We start from the raw sequence: 20,561 nt of genomic DNA, 5'->3' as shown, positions 1-20,561 counted from the left end.
TTGATACACAGCTATATGCATATATTTTCGAAATTTGGACATTCCTTGTCAAACTGTATGTTTCATTACAGTTACTGCAACCCTGACAGGGTATTTCTCTGAACAGTTTAATGCACAATTGAATATAAGAGTGGCTGTAGCGTGCCAAAGTTATGGGCACCCTTGCAGTTGGCTAATTAATACAGTGATTTTTTTTAATGCTTTAAAGCTTGATTGACTTGTTGATGAAGACAATTCCAGGGCTGAATAACTAGTCTGACCCATCAAACCTCTCAGGATCTTCTGCCTACTCTTAACCACCTTGGATTTTTTTATAGCAGTAAAGGCCATAGTGAAATGTGTAAATACTACCAGCTTGGCTTGGACTTGTCAGTGGAAAGAAATGGAATTTAAGAGTACCTGAAGAAACAAGATCTGGAAGACCCCCAACAATCTCTGCCATATCACACTAGGTAAGAAATAGGGACAGGGCACTGCCGGGGAAGGGAAGGTATTTAGGGGATGAAGGGCACCTAGAGCACTCAGGCTAGACGCACTGGCACTGTCTACAACAGTGCTTGTGTTAACTTATTTTCATTATGAAATTCACTGTAAGGGTGCATAAATATTTGCATACAATTTTATGTATGTATGTACAATGTAAGAGAACATTCAAAATAGTTCCTCAATTACGTTATGCTATTAACAACACCCATCTTGTCTCCCAATATAGAAACATTTCAAAATATCTTAAATAATCCATCAGTAATAAAAACTTGCCTTTATTTTTTTTTTAAATTCCACTTTTTGGCCTCATTTTTTAATCCAGTCTCTTCATACGTCTACTTCACAAATGACCCGTTTTATTGATGGGGCGATGAAGAGAAAATAACCAGCCAATATGATATAAATTATCACAATTAGACTTGAAATATTACCCACACACAGTAATTGTGAATTAAAAATATTGAGTTGCCTGATAAAGACTTTTTGGCTTTTATGCAATCCATCACTTTTTGCTGTTGGACTTGAGCCAAAATCTGACCAGAAATCACCTTTCTCTCAAATCTAAAGAACCCAAGTGACATTAGCTAACTGATAGTGAAAATAAAGCCAATTACAAAGTGCTTTATTATGTCTTTGCTGTTTTTATGCCAAACTTGCTATTGTGAAAGAATTAATAGCCTCCAATTGATTTTTACTACTTTTTATAGAAATTCATACTTACCCTGATTTTTCTTTAATATGCTGAATATCTTTATAATTGTAATTTAACCACTTTACCCCACAAAACGCTCAGAAATTGACTTTTTTTATTATTTAATAAATTGTAAGAAGTATTTTTAATAATATAATTATTACTATTATTTTTACTTTAGTAATAAAATAAAACACCCCCCCCACGTAAAAAGCCCCTGTTTGTTGCACTCCTCCTCATACCTGTGGTCAATGTATTTTTTTATTATTATTTTATTATTATTTTACCCCCTCCTCTCTCTAGCCTCATATTTCTTTATATTACCCCTCCCCCATCCCCGCTGATGCTAAATCCACCCCTATGAGTAAAATGGGCATATAACACCCCCCTTACAAATGCAGAGCACAGAAGCATTTGCCAGGGAGGACTGATGATCAGTACCCCCCCTCTGCAGCACTTGCAGAGATAAGCCAAATAGTCTTTGTAGGGGAACTGTGAGCCTAGGTGTATGCGTGCTGTATGCACAGCATTGTAGCCCGTGATTCCGCAAGTGATGTTGGCAGTCAAAGAACGCTGCGTCACTTCCGGGTTGTCCGGGTAGCCAGGGCCAGGGGAGATCTGTCCTGCACTTGTACAGTACGGACTCCAATGCTAAAACCAGGAGACACAGCGGGCTGCCAGTTGCATGTGATGCGACCTTGCCAGCTGAAGCTCGGCTGGCTGCCAGGTAAGTGGCTAACAAAGTGAATTATAAATAAATGAATGCTTATTTTGTTCCATTTGTATGCTCTGATGTTCCTTCTTTTATTATATACTTTATATGGATCTGCACTCATACTAACCTCTGATGTCACTTTTGCAAATTGTTCTTTGCAGTCATTTTTAGTCATTATCTCCCTCCCCCACTGAAAATTGGATAGCAACAACAAAGTTACTTCCAGCATTGTATAATGATTCTATCTTAAATGGCAAAGGAGTAACGGAAGTAAAATCTAAATAATATAAGAATATGATCAAATGAAATCTCATATAATAAAAGCGTCAACTTGGGATAATGAAAATAAAAATTTGTGGCATGCATAGTTGGAGAATGGATGTGGTCAAAACACGACTATGGTTTTACACAGCCAATGAACATATGAAATAATATTTTTTCAAAGAGGGATAATCACATACAACACCGTTTTCTCTAGCCAAAACTACTTGTCAGAACCTATTCTAGTGGCCAGTGTACAATACAGAGAGCATGCAATCCAGATCCCAAATCTCTGGTGTTTTTGACCTCAGGTTTCTGGTAACTTTACACTGAACACACCAAACTCTGCTGACTGTGCAATGCAGTCCCCACATCTCTGATGGTAAAGCAATGTAGACCTGAATATTTTACTTACCATCCTGGGCTGTATCCGATCATGCTGATGAGGATGTGTTGGTTACCTATCTAGATGACTCTGATTGGTGATTAGTGTTGACAATTAATGGAGAGCGTCAGGCACCCAGATTTATGCATTGACAATACTATCCACCAATCACAGTAATGGAAGCTGTCACTGAGCTGTGCTTTTATTTTTCTATGAAAAAATGGTGGCGATACTCACTAAAATTTACAAGTTGATACAAGACTTCTAGTAGCTCCCATACTCTGGACAGTATACGTTTAATATGCCGGCTGAAGGAATCCCAGGCGTCGATATACCGATGCCGGAACGGAATCCCAATGCCCGGCATAGTGCCGACGATGATATGCAGATGAGGAACGGGATACCGACTTCGGCATCCCGACCCCCACCATCCCGAAGGGAAGAAGACAGGTAAGTATGATACTTAGCCAGGGGATGGGGGGGCTAGGTTTAGGCACCCCTGGGGGGAGATTAGGGTTAGGCACCCCCCCAGTGAGCAATAGGATTAGGCTATGGGGAGGGAGGGGTTAGGGTTAGGCACCCCCCAGTGATGATTAGGGTTAGGCTACGGGGAGGGGGGTTAGGGTTAGGCACCACCAGGGGGGAGGTTAGGGTAAGGCAACCCCCCGGGGAGGTTATGGTTAGGTACCACCAAGGAGGGGTAGAGGGGGAGGGTTAGGGTACTTACCGCCCCTGTCGGGATCCTGGACGATCGGGCTTCTGGTGTCGCTATTCAGCCGCCGGAATATCATACTGATTCCCTCTGGACAATCTTCAGACACTTATTTTAGTAATTCTTGAAATGACTGCACTGATTTCATCCTGTTTCTAGAACTTTTCATAAGAATTAAAAATTATAGGAAAAATATAACAAAAGTTGTTTGTACTGAGTAACCTTTAATACCATCAGAAAAAAAGCACTGCTAGCGGGTATAACGGCATACTGACACAGCTGCAATGTCGGTGAGTGGGAAAATTTGACCATCCGTTTCTTGGAGATTAAGGATCACGTTGTTTTAAAATTTTGCTGATGTAAAAGTACAATTTGAACAACAATTACATTGTTGGATATACGTGAATTAAATATTTGTAGTACGTACGGTTATGTTTTTTATGTACAGCTGGGTAAGATTCCATGACATTCACTACTTTCAGAATAGGATTTCAGTGGATAAATGCCCGGAAATGCTACACTACAGAGTCTCTCAATTCAAATATCAGGTCATGTTTTTGTGATTTCCTTGAATAATTGAACAAATCTATTTGTTTATGACAAAAGAAGAGCTGAAGGCTCCTTAAACCTGATGTGGCTTAAAGCACAATGTTGGGGCTGGACGAAGTGCTGGTCACATATTTTTTATTTATCAAATTTGTGGTTAGGGGGTGTGTTTGGATGGGTTACTTGTCCCTATGACTTGTATGGCCTAGTCCTCTCTGACTGGCAAAGCTTCATCATGCTACAGTAAGTATCAGAGCCGTAACTAGACTTTTTGGTGCCCTGTGCCAGAAAGAGCATTGGCGCCCCCCTCATTTTTCAAAGGGACATAATGCACCCAAAAAAGGGTCATGGCCTCATGGGAAAGGGCCAGGGAAGAGATAGGGAAGGCCAGGAGATGCTGGGGATAAATTAAGAGGAAGCTACAAGTGAGAATGATAATAAACAGAAATTTGACAGGCCCAAACAGCACCCCCCTGACCTGTGGTGCCCTGTGCGATGACACCGGCCGCACTACCCTAGCTATGGCCCTGGTAAGTGTATCACATCACGATGATATATTTTAGTGTTTATCGGCAGTCCTTGCTTTCTTTTTTCCTTATCTGGTTTATCTGATTCTTTTCTTTCCCATTATCTCTCTCTTCCTTTCCATTAAACATGTCTTCTATGTTTTAATTTTTCTGTCACTGCCTATTCATTCATCTTACCTGTTTTATTCCTGCTTCCAGCAAGCTTTGTGTGGAGGCCAGGACTGTCATATTCCCTGTAAATATGTTCCCATAGTTCCACACCCCTGTCTTTTGCTTAGGAAGTAGTGCTATGCAGTGTCAGCTCTGGCTGTCCCCTGGATGGGAAACCTGCTAATTATTAATTCTATACAAATTATTTGTTTATAAATAAATCTGGCTCCCTACATAATAAGCTTCTCTACAGTTTGACTCCACAAAAATGCCTTGGCACTCAGCTGCATGCATGGTAGGGATAGGTTCTTGTTGGTATTTTTATTATTAGCATTTACTGAATTGTATATTATATTTTATATAGTGTTCCTGCTAGGCTGTTTTAGCGCTGCGCCCTGCCCTATTTTAAAAGGGAAAAATGCTCCCTGCTCTTTTAGCATCACCCACTAAAACAGCCTGCCCTGAACCCTCCCAACCCGTGGATCTGTGTCTCCTGCGGGTGGGAAAATTATGGTGACTGATCACTGCTGGGTAAATAGATGCCATGCCCCTTTTATTTAGATAAGGCAAGAGCTACTGTAGATGTGCGCATGTTTGCACCCACGCCATATACCTTGGGTTTCAATGGTTTCCCCAGGCTACCTCTGCTTTGTCTGAGCTCTCGGAGGGATTTGCATTACAGTTGGGCATTTGTAGTCTATCCGCCTTTCTCTCCAGAGAGATGCAAAGTTCCCCATGTGTTAGTGCATGTAGTGCGGCTTCACTTTGAACCACATTTCTAGAACTATTTTATTGTCCACATATTTAGTCTAGGACGTATAGATGTCCAGATATAACTGGCCGCATCCACACAGCAATGGTCACAGACTAGTTCCTCCTATATAGTGTTCTTCCTTCTCAGTATAGGCCCTTGAACACTTTCAGCCCCAGGCCCATGTGGCCTTTAATTCGGCTCTGCCTCCAACAAAGTTGAACCTGGCAAATCTGCAAAGATATTAGGACACTGGAAGCTGTTAGAGCAAAGACTAGCTGATTTAGCCTGATGCGGCTTATGAATTTAAGCTGGATTTCTTTCTAATGCAAGATAAGCATATAAATGCAGTGAAACAGAGAATTATTTTACCAAATGAGAACAAATAAATCTGCATTATTATGGTGCCTATTTATTATTGTCTTCATTATCAGAGCCCCTAATAATTAATATTTCAACTCTCTGCAAGTTGTGACGGTGGATACGTAACTAAATGGGCAATGCAGCATTGCTCCAGTGTGGGTACAGCTGAACAGTACTTACCATTGCCGAGCATGCCCAGTGCTTATGCGTGAGCTGATTTCATGCATGCGCACTGATCCAGGGGAACAGGGGCTTAATCGCAACTCGGACCTCCTTCTCATAGGAAAGAGAGGGGCTCCAGGAACCAACAGTAGGTTCTCCCATGCAAACTCCAAAAACTTTCAGGTTTTACAGTTTGCTTAATGCTAGGGAGCCCCTAATAATGTTACTAAACATGTGTGGATGTGTAACAGGCCCATTAGATCATGAGTAGACCCCCATGAGAACGAACTTGGGTTGTTCTGCAACACTCATCTTAGTATATCAGGCACGTGTCCACGTACTTGAATTCTTTCAATAGAAGTGCTTTGTTACTGCAATGAGATAGGGATAAGAAGCATTTCCATATGTGATTCCCTAGGCATCTACCTTGAACTAAAGGACAATTTCCGTTTTCTTCCAAAAATGTAAACACTTTAATTAATGATATGTATACATCATTGGTGACGGTAGGCTGTGCTTTTGGTAACATTTACAGTTATACCAGAGGTTCATTGTGAAATCCCATCATCAAAGAAGCTAGCACATTGATGTAGAACAGTGCTATCACCATGCGTCATGTTGGTGTGAACCAACGTATGCACTGGCCCATACTGTACAAGTGTGCAGCAGTTACACATACAGTATAATGAGACACTTGTTATAAATGACCATATTCATTAGCTACATAGTAACCCCATAGCTTCAGAAACATTCCTGAAAACATGAATAGCTGGCTGCTATCTAATTAATATCATAACCAGTGTATGTTATTTGCAATAATTATTTGCGGTATTCCGATTATTCTGTAAAATTCAAATCGTGTTGCCCTTTAAATGCATTCAAAACTTAATTTAGTGGTAAACAGAGCTTGAATTCCTATGAAAAGATTAAATAAATCACACTAGTGATTCACTCTATGTTTATCAGACAGTAATTTATTTGTAGCTATTAGATTAGATTAATGCAAATTGTGGATGCGGGTGATTAATTATAAATTTTAGATTATGTAAATGCACAGTCAGCCCTTTCTCCAACTGGTATTCCGAGATCCGAATTGATCCAGTAATGCACTATACTGTATAGTTAACGTTAACTTATGTATTATTCAAAATCAGTTCAGACTGCTCAATTTCATTGATCTGCCATGTGTTCAGACCTCACAGAATTTACCAATAACACACACAAAAATCATACATGAAGTTGACATATAATCCATCCATTGCTGCAGAGGTTTACTGCTCATCATTAACCATGATTACAATTATTCCACATTTTTTAAAATGCCATTCACAAATTGTAAAAATAAATATATTTACTTATAAAAATTAAACTTAAATGGAACCTTTAACCTAGTTTTATTTCAATTATTACGATCAAATATACAATGCAGTGTTTATTCTTCTCCCCATACAATAAATGTTTGTAAGATAAAAAATAAGTCACTTTAATTTCTCTAATTACCTTCTACTGCTAGAAAGTGGAAATATAAATTTGTTATATAGAAATTGACAAATAAACTTCCTGTCTGAGATGTTTCCTCCCGTCCTATCTGCACTCTCTCCCTATCATATAAGTGAAATTAATATATATTGCTTGTTTTTATAAATTACAAGTCTAGTAAAAGAGCAGAAAGGAAATTGAACCCCACCTTGGGGTATACTTCCATTTGTGTTGCAGTTGAAGCAATCTGCCATATATAATTACACAGTTCTGCAATGGAAACCATTTTTTTTTTTAAAAATCACTCTTTTCCATTGATTTTTGGTGCTGATTCAAGTAGAAATGCTAAAAAAACAATTAAAAAAAAATTCCATTGCGTACCATTTTTCCTCGAAATGAAAATGAAATTTTAATATCCATTAAATCATCTATTATGTATAGACATTTTAATTTAATTGTAGCCCTAGTTGTTTACAGAAATTAGTATAATTAGACAAATCTACTGTAAAATGATTATTTTTGGAACAAAACAAAGACAAAGAGGTCAGTAAATGACAGAGGATGGCTGTGCCATGAGTCATTATAAAAAGAATTATCAGAAAATCCAGAAAAAAAAGCTCAACTACAAGGATCACTGATAGATGTGCCGTTATTTTAAAGTATTGTCTAAAATCCTAGTAGAGCAAGGAGGATACACAAAGTACTGACCATTTTCCTTGGATATCAAGGAGGATACCCATGTTTTTTGTGTGAATGGGACAGCCAAGGAAAAGGCCAACTGGCCAACACTGGACCAAAAAACAATGGTTAAGCAGGACTGATTTAAAATCTGGAAACAAAGATGTTAAACGGAAAAGTTTTGCTATCCCAAAAAAGCCCTCCTACTCCCTCTTTACATCAAGCTAGGACTTATAAAGCAGTTGGTTAAAGCTGTGCCCAATAGAAGGTTTTAAGTAGGTTTTAAGTAGGGATGTGCAGGCTCGGATAGGTTCGAGTTTGCACGTTAAGTTCGGATTTTTCCCTCCAAAAAAACGGAACTCAGAAAGAGGCAAAACGTCATCTTACATGGACGAACATCATCATTCCTGGACTTTTGTAATCCTTATGTCTTCGAGAAAAATCGTTATCTTCTAAATTAGCCAAAGAATTGTAGACAATTTTCAATGAATCAAAATTAACAGACCTGTGTTATTATTATCCTTTATTTATAGAGCACACTAGGGGTCCACAGAGCAGTTCAAAGTGCATACAGAAGTACAGTGCAAACATAACAAATGTGTAGCAACTCTCGGGTAGATAATGGATGCACCCCGTATTTTGGGGATTGGCGAAACCTATTTCTGAGGCGCGGAGTCTAATGTGCCGGCGGTGCTTACCTGGGACCTTCGCAAAAAAGTAGGACTTGGCTGCGTCCGAAACACAGGTCACGTTCCTCAGAATAGGTTCCCCTATACAGGTGCTGATGAAACTGTGGATGGAGCGGAGAATACTTTCAGCGTAGTCAACAGGCAGGATCAGAACCAAACGCACAAGACGGTACCAGGGAGCAGAGGTATGCAGATCACGGAGGTTAGCCAAGGTCCGAACCAGATTACCAAATGCAGTACCAGGGATTAGACAAAAACGGGTCAGGAGCAAGCCAAGGTCAGGAATGGATAGCAAATATACACAGGAATGCTGGAGGTAAGGTAATGGAGTTTATACTCTGGCACCTGTCTGTTGCGAGAGACTCCCTTTGATAGGGAGGAGATCACGTTTGGCATGTCTGTCCTTTAAATTTTCCTGCAGGTCAGCGTGCGCACCCCTAGGGGAGCCGCAGCTGCCTGCACTGCAGCTGCACAGCAAGGGAGACCAGGAGCAGATGCCTCAGCAGCAAGCGCCGGGGACTCTCTGCCTGCTGCGTGCCTGCGGCCGGGATTCCAGTACTGCCGGACCTGGTAAGTAATAGCCGGTGTCCCGAGCACTGTGACAGGGAGTAGTGCCTATTAGTGAGAGCTTTGATAAATGTATAGAGGAGGTGCAGTCAGATATGGGCTTGGTTTGGCAGAGAGCTAGATTTGATAAAGTGATGGGTTTTAAAAGCTTGTTTTAACCTATGGAGGGGGGAGGAGAGTCTGATAGAGTGAGGGAGTGAGTTCCAGTAGTGGGGAGCAGCATGTGAAAAGTCCTGGAGTAGGAAGAGGTTATCAGTTGAGAAGAGAGGCGATGGTCATTCGTAGGAAAAAGTAAGTAAGCAGGAGTGTGGAGGAAGATGATGTCAGAGATCTAGGGGAAAGGGGATTGGGTGTGGGCTTTATTGTTGAATGTATATTGGATTCTATAGAGTAAGGGGAGTCAGTGTAGGGCCTGGTGGAGAGGGAAGGCAGGTATAGTGCAGCTGGAAATAACATGAGTGGAGATAGATGGGAGCAGGGAAGGCCAGATAGGAAGAGGTTGCAGTAGTGTAGAAGAGAGATGACAAGTGAGTGGATGAGGGTGTCAAATGTATCTAGGGTTAAAAGGGGTCTGATCCTGGAGATATGGCTGCCCATAAGAATTATAGGCCCCCAGACAAACATTAATCCTGGCTTCCTCCTCTCCTTGAGATATGAGTTTGAAAAATGTTATCTCTCACAACCTAATTGATAGTCCTTAAAATAGGTGGCATTACATGATTCATATTCAGCTTGTGTGCACCCTATACTCTCCAGTGTACTCTCATTTCAGTGAGTTGGAGAGGCGGTACATTACTTGGTCTAATTAAGAAGTAGTTATATCCTTACCATAGACTCTGACAAGCTCAGACCGCTATTACCGTTCCAATCAGTGGCTCACATATAAAACAACCTCCTCTCTTTGCGATCCTGTGATGTCAACAAGCAGGGTGGGACCTTAGTGTAGTATGCGCTGCACTTTCTATAGATTCCAGTCACATAGGTGGCACAGGTGTCTTTGGGTTGAGCTGGGCCCCAGGAAATGTGTTACCCACTAGGGTCAGACCTGCCTGGCGATATTACAAAGGTAGAAGTGGCATGAATTGGAGGGGGTATGATTGTGGGGATTGAAAGAGGGGGATGAGTTATTGCATGCAGCTAATAACTTGCTTTTAACTAGACAATTTGTGACAGCCGATTTTCATGCCAGACTGCAGTAACAGAACTGTCCTGCAAGGGGAAACCTATATTATCTCATGAAATTAATAATTTGTAATAATCTTGTGTAAGTGTAAACATGCTGTGTGCTTTTCATTACTATTGGTTTGTGGGGAAAAAAATGATTTGTTTGGAGGGAATATCAAACTATTGGTTTGTGGGAAAAAAAAGCTTAAAAGATTTTTTATAAAAAAAAAATCACATTTACTTAAAAAAAACTTTTCTTAAGTCTGTAAGCGTTAAAATTATTTATTCTAAGAAGAAATAATAATAATAACAATAATAATAATTTTATTTATATAGCGCTTTTCTCCTAAAGGACTCAAAGTGCTTTACATTTACAGTACAAAATACAAAACAAGCTTAAACAAGGGACATTAGTGAAATGCTTGGGTGAATAGGTGAGTCTTGAGTCTATTTTTGAAGAATACTAGAGTGGAGGCCTCTCGAACTGTGCGGGGAAGTGAGTTCCATAAGGTTGGAGCAACAAAACTGAAAGCTCGACCCCCAGACAAATTCCGTGAGATTCTAGGTACTGTTAATAGTCCTTCGTCAATGGACCGCAGTAATCGAGTGGGACAGTAGGGAATCAGAAGCTGCTTCAGGTACCCTGGGCCATGGTCATGAAGGGCTTTGTAAGTTATTAATCCAATCTTGAAAGCAATTCGCCATCTGACAAGCAGCCAGTGGAGGGAGTAGAGAATGGGTGTTATGTGGCTGGAACGGGGCTGGTTGGTTAATAGCCTGGCAGCTGCGTTTTGTACCATCTGCAAGCGGTGCAATTCTTTTGCTGGGAGACCGAGGTAGAGGGCGTTGCAGTAGTCTAGGCGTGATGATATAAATGCATGTATGACTTTGGGCAGATCTTCTGAGGGAATTAAGTGCTTGATTCTGGCTATGTTCCTCAGATGAAAGAATGAGGATTTTATTGTGGCTGATACCTTATGTTTAAGTGTCAAGCCACTATCCAGGACAACACCAAGATTCCCACATGTTTAGTGTTTTGTAATTCTGAACCCCCAAGCGTAAGTCCTGTTGGTTGGCTATGCTGTAGCCCTGTCCTGTGACCTATCATAAGAACCTCTGTTTTATCAGGGTTCAGTCGCAGCCAACTGGCACTCATCCATTCCTGAAGCTCAGCTAGGCAGCCATTTAGGGTTGTTATTGGGTCATTTGTACCTGGAGCAAAGGACAGGTACAGTTGTGTATCATCTGCATAGCAGTGGTAAACCAGGCCATGACGTCTGATTATTTCACCCAGTGGCAGCATGTATACTGCAAAAAGCATGGGAGATAGTATAGAACCCTGTGGGACACCGCATGGAAGTGACACTGGTGATGAAGAGTTTACTCCAGAAGAAACTCTCTGTGACCTGCCAGTGAGAAATGATTTGAACCATCTAAGGACTGTGCCATCCAGTCCATAGAAATTTTTCAGGCGCTCAATTAGAATCCCATGGTCCACAGTATCAAATGCTGCTGAGAGATCCAGAAGGATTAAGATTGAACAATCACCTCTGTCTCTTGCCATCAGAAGATCAATAATCATACATACCAGGGCTGTTTCAGTGCTATGTCTTCTCTTGAATCCTGACTGGAATGAATCATAAATACCATGGGTAGACAGGTGGGTTTCCAGTTGCATTTCCACCACTTTCTCAATGACCTTTCCTAGAAAAGGAAGGTTTGATACTGGTCTATAGTTGGTCATGCAGTCGGGGTCTAAATTAGGTTTTTTAAGAAGTGGTCTAACAATTGCTTCCTTTAGTGGTTCTGGAAAAATGGCTGTTTGCAAAGAGCATTGAACTATTTTTGCAATTACAGGGCCAATAATGTCTATACACCCTATGAGAAGCTTGGTTGAGGCAGGGTCCAGATCACAGGTGGTGGGTCGCAACATTCTGATAATTTTAGCAATGTCTTTTGCATCCATTATGTCAAAGCTGTTCCAGGGAGACAGGTGGCTTACCTTGGCAGGCTTGGTAGTTTGGCACTCCTTTGATGGCACTGTGGGGATTCCAGCCCGGATGGAGGATACTTTATCGGCAAAGAATTTTGCAAACTCATTGCATCTTGACTGGGAGAGGGTTTCATCATGCTGCAGGCATGCTGGTTTGCAAAGCATCTCCACTGTACGGAAAAGCTGAGCCGGCCTATTGTTTGCTGCCTTGATCTCATTTGAAAGGAACTCTGTTTTCTTATGGGTGATTGTTGATTGATATTCTCTTATATGTTTGATTAGTGTTAACTTATCCTCTACCAGGTTCATCCTTCCTCCATCGTCTTTCAAGTCTACGCCCCCTTTTCTTGAGTTCACTAACACTATTGTCAAACCAAGGGGCTTGACAGTGTGGTATGAGGGGTCGTATACGCATAGGGGCAATTATATCCATTGCAGCTGTCACATCCCTGTTATAGTAATGGACAAGGGAACAAGGATCTTCACATGCCCCCATTACCGCAGAAAGATCCAGGTTTGCTGCAAGAGCCTGGGGAGTCATGCCCCTCCTTGGACGATACCTTGTCAACTCCATGGGTAAAGTTCTATTTTGAGGGGTTGCAACTGAGAAGTGAATTGAGTGGTGGTCTGACCACGTGACTGGGTTTATATTTAGGTCAGAGACATCTAATCCAATCTGGAAGACAAGATCAAGAGTGTGACCACTTATATGAGTAGCCGAAGGGATGACTTGTGTGAGGCCCAGAGCATTCACTGTGCACAGGAGATCTTGGCCAAGGTGTGAGAGCTCACCATCAACCCATGCATTGAAATCCCCAAGGATCAGCAAACTTTGATGCTCCAGAACTAGTCCAGCAACAATATCTGCAAATTCTTGTAGAAATATCTTTCCATCTCCAGGGGGGCGGTAAATGAGAAGTACTCTGAATCCTAATTCTGTAGAACTCCGAGCAGCGATGCACTCAAATGAGTGAGTCATTTCCATTGGGTGGACCCTAAGTTTAAGTGCTTTTCTAAAGCAGATGGCCACTCCCCCTCCCCTGCAGTTAAGTCTTGGGTTGTGAATGACAGAATAATTTGTTGGAACTGCAGCTTCCAAGATAGGTGTTGCATTTTCGTCTAGCCAAGTCTCTGTAATACAGACAAGATCTGCAGATTCAATAAGGTCAGCAATTGTGACAGTCTTGTTTCTTATAGATCTGGCATTACAAAGGACAGACCTGATTGGGCATACCGGAGTGCCTGTAGTTTTCTTTATATTGAGTGTGGGAGCTCTGGGGATGTCAGTCACAGAGCGGGAGTTTAATGATCTGTTCTTCCAAGCACAGGGCCGTTTGATAGGTACCACTTCTATTTGTCTCCTATATGAGACTGGTGAACCTGAAGGCAAGGAACTTACGTGGTTACAGCGGATAAGAGATTTTCGTCCTCGCTTCCCACGACTGCCCCGTTGAGTTTTTTTGAAAATGCCAAGGGATTTAAGAATGGATGCCTGTGCTGGATCAATAGGAACTGCTGCTCGTGGTGGGTGGAGTGAAAGCATAAAGCTGGAGGTGTAAAAATACATTGGGTCATCGATGAGAGAGCATGAATTACATTTGATGATGAGAGAAGATCAAGTAGTTTTTATTTTTCTGTTTTCTCAACTCTGTGTATGATCCAGAAGTTATAATGGGATTCATGAGCAGACTAATATAATTTGGCCATTGCTATGTCCAGTTGCTTCTCTCTTGTACAAAAGGTATATTTTGAATAAGGAGTATCTAATAAGCTAACTTGTCTTTTCAGTTGATGATTTAGTTACACAAAGTATTCCAGGGCAAAGCAGGCTTGTGGAAAGGTGTTAGAAGCCATTCCTATTGTATAGGTGTGAAAATCCCAGTGTGAGACTCCTTTTGAAGTAGATATTCTGTGCAAGGGTAAAGATAACATGTCTCCAGGGAAAAAACATAAAAAAAATGGGATCCTGTGTTTTAAAATGACCAGACTTCCAGATTTCAGAGACTGGGGATACTGTATTTTAGATTATTAGTGCAAGAAATCAGAGTTATTTGCTGAGCAGAGAACAGAGGTGAATGATGTCTTAGGGGGGAGCTGGAGCCAAAGATAATTTGTATTCCACAGTACCTTGCTCTGGGGTGTCCACTGCAGAGGTAATGCCAGTCTGGGTTCTGGTGGAGAGGGCAGAGGTTTCAATCCAATCCAATGTGAATCTCAGTGCAGGGATACAATCCGTTGATTTTGGAAAGATGTCCATGTAGTGCAGTACCAGTTAAAGGTAAGTCCTTGGATAATTCTTGTGTTTCTAATGTCACTTTTGTAGAATTTAAGCTGTTTTATGGAGATGTTCAGGAGCATGTAAAAGGTGAGGCAGCCATCTTGGGCGCCTGGGATTGACTCTTTTGTTTTTTTAAAAAACAAAAGAGATAGAACAGATATCATAGTGGTACAAGACTTCGCCGACAAAAAATGGTGAAACACATCTATTAAGTAAACAAAGGCAGTATTGCCTTTTAGATATTGTGTTAGGAGAAAATGAGCCGTAACAGCAAAAATAAAATAAAATAACTCTATTCCAAAAGCAATGTAATAATATATCTATTACCTGTAATCAACCAATTAAAATTGATGAATGCATTAATCAATCAAGTAAGGCAGGTGCACTAAATTTTGAAAAGATGGCTCACTATCCCAAACTTGGTCAAGATCAATCTCTTCCCTTTGCCCAAGGGATCAATTAATTTATGGCTTCTTTCATTCCATGTCATTGACAGATTCATTCTTGTTATTGTACTTTGCGTACAAGCTTTATATGGAAAGTGGGAACCTGCCACCACCCTGACCTTTCTTGAATCTGGTTTAAAAATAGTTCCAAATTTTGGATAAGATCCAGTTGTCCGTGAGTGATTGCATGATGTTGACATTAATGAAAGTCAACATTATTTGATCAATAATTCCATTGATAACTTTAAAGGCAAACTACAATTGTGAAGCCTGTAAATTTATTTTAAAGAAAACAAATAATGTGTATTTCCTATTATTTTATTGTATCCCAGTGGGATTTTTTTTCAGTGAGTTTGTTCTTTTAATGTGAAGTGAAGTTTCAATTATTGTCATCAATGAAAATTCTAAGAGGTCTATTCCACATAGCCAGATGTGTGCATGCATGATGTTGGCTTGCTGGCTCATGCATTTGTTGTAGAGATGCCAGCCCAGATTTGTGCTTTTATTTCCACTGAAGTGTAAAAAAAAAAATCAAATGTAGTTTAAACAATAAACTCTATGCTCATTTATTGGCTTGAAAGTGCAATAGGGCTGTAGCTTACTCTTGCTTATATCAATCAATTGCTGGGACATTTGCTACTTCTTAGTAAACCACATAGGTCTGTTAGATAAAGAGTAAATGCTGTTTAATAATGATAGTTGGATCATGGTCATGGATAGTGAGATCCATAATTGTACAAGAGTACAGCCTTACATGACCATTGATATTTTTATCAGTTCATGATAACTGATATTACTACAATTAGCTTTATTGATATTAATGTGCTATTGTGTGAGTTAGCATCTCTTAGCACTAAGCAAAAGTAGTAAACCTGATTTCATTCCACTGAGTATATGTGGCAGTAACCTATTTATTTTAAGTACTGGTGTTGCTGAAAGCATAATTATCTCTAGAAGTACACTATATTAACTGTTATTTATAAGGAAAGTCTATTTATATGTAAATTGGATATTTTTCCTATCATCCAATTCCTTCAAGTAAAAAGTAAATTTGTTGCACTATTGCCTATGTGTCTTTACTGTATTTTGGGTGGGATTCCTTGCCTCTCTGTTGTTGTATGGAGGCGGTACTGAAAGTTGGTGTCAGAGGAAGAAACAGAATCCTTACCTCCTACCACAACCAGGTATCATCAGGCCTGTAGTAATCGCTTTACTAACATCTACAAATTTATTTGGAATACCACACTACTATAAACAGCTGCCTTTGGGATGATTTATCTTACTTCTTTCACATTAACATGCTACTAGATATCTACTTATTTTTTCATGTTGCAGGCTGTATATATTGTGTTGTTGACTATTTTATGTTCTATGTCAAGGGTTTTCAACTCAAACACTTCAAATACCCAACAGGTCATGTTTTCAGAGTTTACCTAATTAGCCACAGATTATTTAATCTATTTTGCTGAGACAGTAATTTTCCACAGAGAAAAATCATGGCAATCTTGAAAACATCACCTGTTGGGTGTCCTTGAGATGAAAACCCTTTCACTAAATTTTTGGAGGCCTCAGCATGTGCTGTTGTGTACTTCCACCTCTTCATCATATGGACAGGATACAGGCACACTTTTACAAAAGCAGAGCCCCTAGCCTTGCCAGATGGTGCTAGGTCTTATATCTCTATAAAACCCTACTATTGTTGATAATTAAAGTATGTTTAATTATGTCTTCAATCATAAGGACCTTGTTCTTTTCTACTGAGCATTCACTGGGGCAACTGCTGCAGCAATCATGTCTTCACAGGAGCAAAGCAGTGTCCTCAGAAGGGTGGTCCAGCATTAGCGGTCCCCGTCACCTCTGGACACAGTAGCAGCAACAGCAAAGAAGTGTTGTCTTCACTTTCTAAGGCACATTGTGTTATGTCTTCAGCATTATTGTTTGTTATATGCATTTATTTGTGTGTAAGCTCCACTTAGTGGTCAGCCTGATATCAATTAATGCTGATCTTCCCAGGTTTCTGCAGTAGCTTGCCAGCGCACCCTGGGTTGGTTATAGGGCAGACTCCATCTTAGTTTTCCACGTTGTCTACTACAAGCAGGTGCATAGATTCCTTCACTCAGCACAGTTTTACTGGTAGATTCCTCCCCGGCGCTACCACTAGGCAAACTTAGGCAGCTACTGCTGGGCGTTTCTGGAATAATGTGTAGTGCGGTACGCACATAAGTGCAGCCCGCACTACACTACTACTAACAAACACACAGCCGCTGGCGTCGGTAGCTGTGTGTTTGTTTTAGCAGCCGAAGAGAGTCAGACTCTCATCGGCTGCTGCGCCCACTGCCGGAGCCCGGCTGGAGCTCACTCATGAGCTCCATTTTCCGGCTCCCGCAGTGGGTGATGGGAGAGAGATCATGACATCTCTCCCATCATGCAGAGGGCACACATGGAGGGCAAAGGAGCGGATGCCGGAGTGGGGATTAAGGTAAGTGGAGTTTTTTTTAACGTGTATGTCTGTCTGGCCCTGAGATCACTGCTGTGGGGGGGGGGTGGACTACTACTGGGGGCACTGCTGAGGGGGGACTACTACTGGGGGCACTGCTGGGGAACTACTACTGGAGGCACTGCACTGGTGGGACCACTACCTGGGGCACTATATAATGGGCACTGCATAGAGGGACCACTACCTGGGGCACTATATAAGGGGCACTGCATAGGGGACCACTACTGGGGGCACTACTGGGGCCACTGCATAAGGTCTTGTGTAGCTATCCGAGGGTGGTGGGGAGGGAGCAGAGTATCTATCTGTCTGTCTGTCTATCCATCCATCTTTCTTTACCCAGCAGTCAAGAGAGGGGGTACAAATTACATGTACCCTGGCCCCTGTAGGGACTGGGAGTGCATGGATGGTGTAACCATGCCCCCCACGAAGCCGCATCCAAGTACCCCGGTGGCACACACCATAGTAATGTACATCGGGATGGGGCATAGCTGCACCATCATCAGTGGCCATGACCCCCAGTGCCCAGCCCTGTCTGATGTCTTGGTCGTCCTGTCTTTACCATAACTACCCATGTCAGGAGAAACATCAATGGTTTTTCATAATTTGTTTTAACCAATACTAAAATTAAATGAATGTTTTGTGTTTACTAGTGTGGCATGTAAACTATTATATGTTATACATTATGGCCTCATGCAGAGTTGGGAGCAAAACAAAATAAAGACCAAAAAAGGAGCAATCTGGACATTGGCAAAACCATGCAGAGATTTATTTAGCTCAGTTCTAAAATCCGTGTAAAAACAAAGTTGTCCAGTATTTCTGTTCTATGGGGGAGATTCAGTAGTGGATGGAATTGCAAAGCTGCACGCAAGCAGCTTTGCAATTCTGTCCCTGCAAATATGCAAATGGCGCAAGTGGTGTCTGACACCCCCTGCTGCGTTTGCGATCTCAGCACTGCGACCAAGGTCACAGGCTGGGATAACCATCGCAACCATTAGGCTGGCCAGCTTACTCAGGCTGGACGGCTTGCAAAGCCAGGAAACTGTGTCTGTGGATGCAGATCCTGGCCTTGCCACTCCCGGAAAACAGGAAGTAGGTATACAGCAGATTTGGGGAGAATGTGACAAATAGTTCTGATGCAGTGGTCCATCAGCACCTAATTACATGTGTGACCCTGGACCATGGGAACCCATGTGTCAGTGCGGCTCTGTCCAGAGTACCATAAAAAATCCATTCCGATAAATTGTGTCCAATATTTAACATACTGAAGACCCATAATATACATTCTGGGACCCCTGTTGGGGTTCGGACACATGTCTCTTTGAAACAAGTGTATTTGGAACTGTACTGGGCACATGTTGCCTTTTAGCTCTGTGTAGCAGTTACACTTTAATGAGAAGTTACTGTACAGTACAGTATTTCAACATTTCCAAAAATGTATTTTATTGGAGACAGGCAGCAGAGAAGCACTAGGAAGTTTTAACTTTGTAAACCCAGGAGAATTCTGAAAAAATGTTTTAAACAGATGGATTCTTATTGCTTGGTTCACTAATGTTCTACAATTAACTCATTAGCAGGTTTATAGCCAAAATTAGCAATAAAGTTTTGAGGATCTTCGACCAAAGCAGTCTTTTAGCAATTACATAGAATGCACAATCTGTAAGACAGTTTGAGGCTAAAAATGGGTTGATCAGAATGTTACCTGCTGTGTTCAAATAAATGTTCCATGTAATAAAAATAAAATAAAATAAAAGAATGAAGCATATCAGCTCATGCCGCATTTACATACTTTATATTTACAGATTGCAATTAAAGATGATGGCGTAAAATTGGTCTTGGTGTGAGAATCCTAGAGGAGCCGTTCAGGAACCCAGATATGTCACTCAATGGATCCAGTGTTCTCTGGCAAGTGTTCAGTGCCAATAAGTTTTAATGTTTTACTTTCTGTAACAGACAAGAAGATTTACTATCCCTCTGCAAACACAAGCATATTATTTATTAGATGTTCCTCTAAATTTATTCTGGGAAGAACAAGTTACAGGTAAATGTGAACAGCAGTTTATTGAACAAGAAGCAATAAAGCATGTAATCCTTGTAAATTCTCAAAGGATGATACTTCACTCTTGGAAAGCAACCGGTAAAACATTTTACTCCCTCTTTATAAGGATGACTGAACCACAGCACGCTGTACATACTTATTGGGATCACGGCTCATTCCTTTATATGTAGCTGAAAAAAAAATTGCACCTTTGAATTAACTCATTGAAATGTAGCAATTTGTCATGGAAAATAGAGAAAAGTCAGGCTGATTCCTAAAACCAACATTTCAAACCGCTATCACAACCAGCATAAGATACTTAGATGCGCTTGCTATGTTGGGATGTAGTTATTAGAGGCAATGCTGCTGTTCTAAATACCGACACTTCCTGCCCGACACGGGTCTTAGCATAGGCGTCGAAATGCCGATGCGGATGTTAATCCCGATGCCGCAAGACCGACCCCCGCCATCCGATCGTCTTCTGACGGGAAAGTATAACATTTGGCCCGGGGATGGGGGGGTTATGTTTAGGGACCCCCGGGGGGACTTAGGGATAGGCATTTCCCCGGGAAAGATTGAGGTTAGGGTTAGGCTAGGGGAAGGGGGGTTAGGGTTAGCCGCCGGTAATACAATCCCATTCTGTTATGTATATTACTCTGTATAAGTATAAAGCATTCTTAAGGTCAGTGGATCACAACTGCCATTCTCAACTACCCCCAACAGTTCATGTTTTCTGGATTTCTTTAATCAGGTACAGGTGAGATAATCTATTTAGCTTGGTCATTTAATTATCCCACCTGTTTCTATTGATAGAAATCCTGCAAACATGACCAGTGGGGGAGTTGAGGACTGGAGTAGAGAACCACTGGTCCAGGTCATTTTCCACATTTTTGAATCCTCTGAAAAACTAGATGTCTTTGTGAATCTAATCCATGCTTTTACAGGGGTTGCTCGAAATCTGCCCAACACCTTCCATCGGTTGGTGG

The 20,561-nt window shown here is 41.2% G+C and overlaps 1 protein-coding gene across 1 annotated transcript in view; it reads left to right on the top strand.

Annotated features, from left to right (window-relative positions):
• Positions 1-19,604, top strand: part of LOC148501315 (cytosolic beta-glucosidase-like) — a 123,469-nt gene extending 103,865 nt beyond the window's left edge. The window contains exon 6 of the mRNA XM_088450624.1: positions 19,340-19,604. Within this exon, the coding sequence (XP_088306750.1) occupies positions 19,340-19,350 (11 nt within the window). The 3' untranslated portion in view covers positions 19,351-19,604. The remainder of the gene's footprint in view (positions 1-19,339) is intronic.
• Positions 19,605-20,561: the final 957 nt, after the last annotated feature.

Source organism: Taudactylus pleione, unplaced genomic scaffold (genome assembly GCF_031769625.1).
Source record: "Taudactylus pleione unplaced genomic scaffold, aTauple2 ptg000520l, whole genome shotgun sequence".
Lineage (NCBI taxonomy): Eukaryota > Metazoa > Chordata > Amphibia > Anura > Myobatrachidae > Taudactylus > Taudactylus pleione.
The sequence above is the reverse complement of the archived record's forward strand: the minus strand, read 5'-3'. Positions and strand labels throughout refer to the sequence as shown.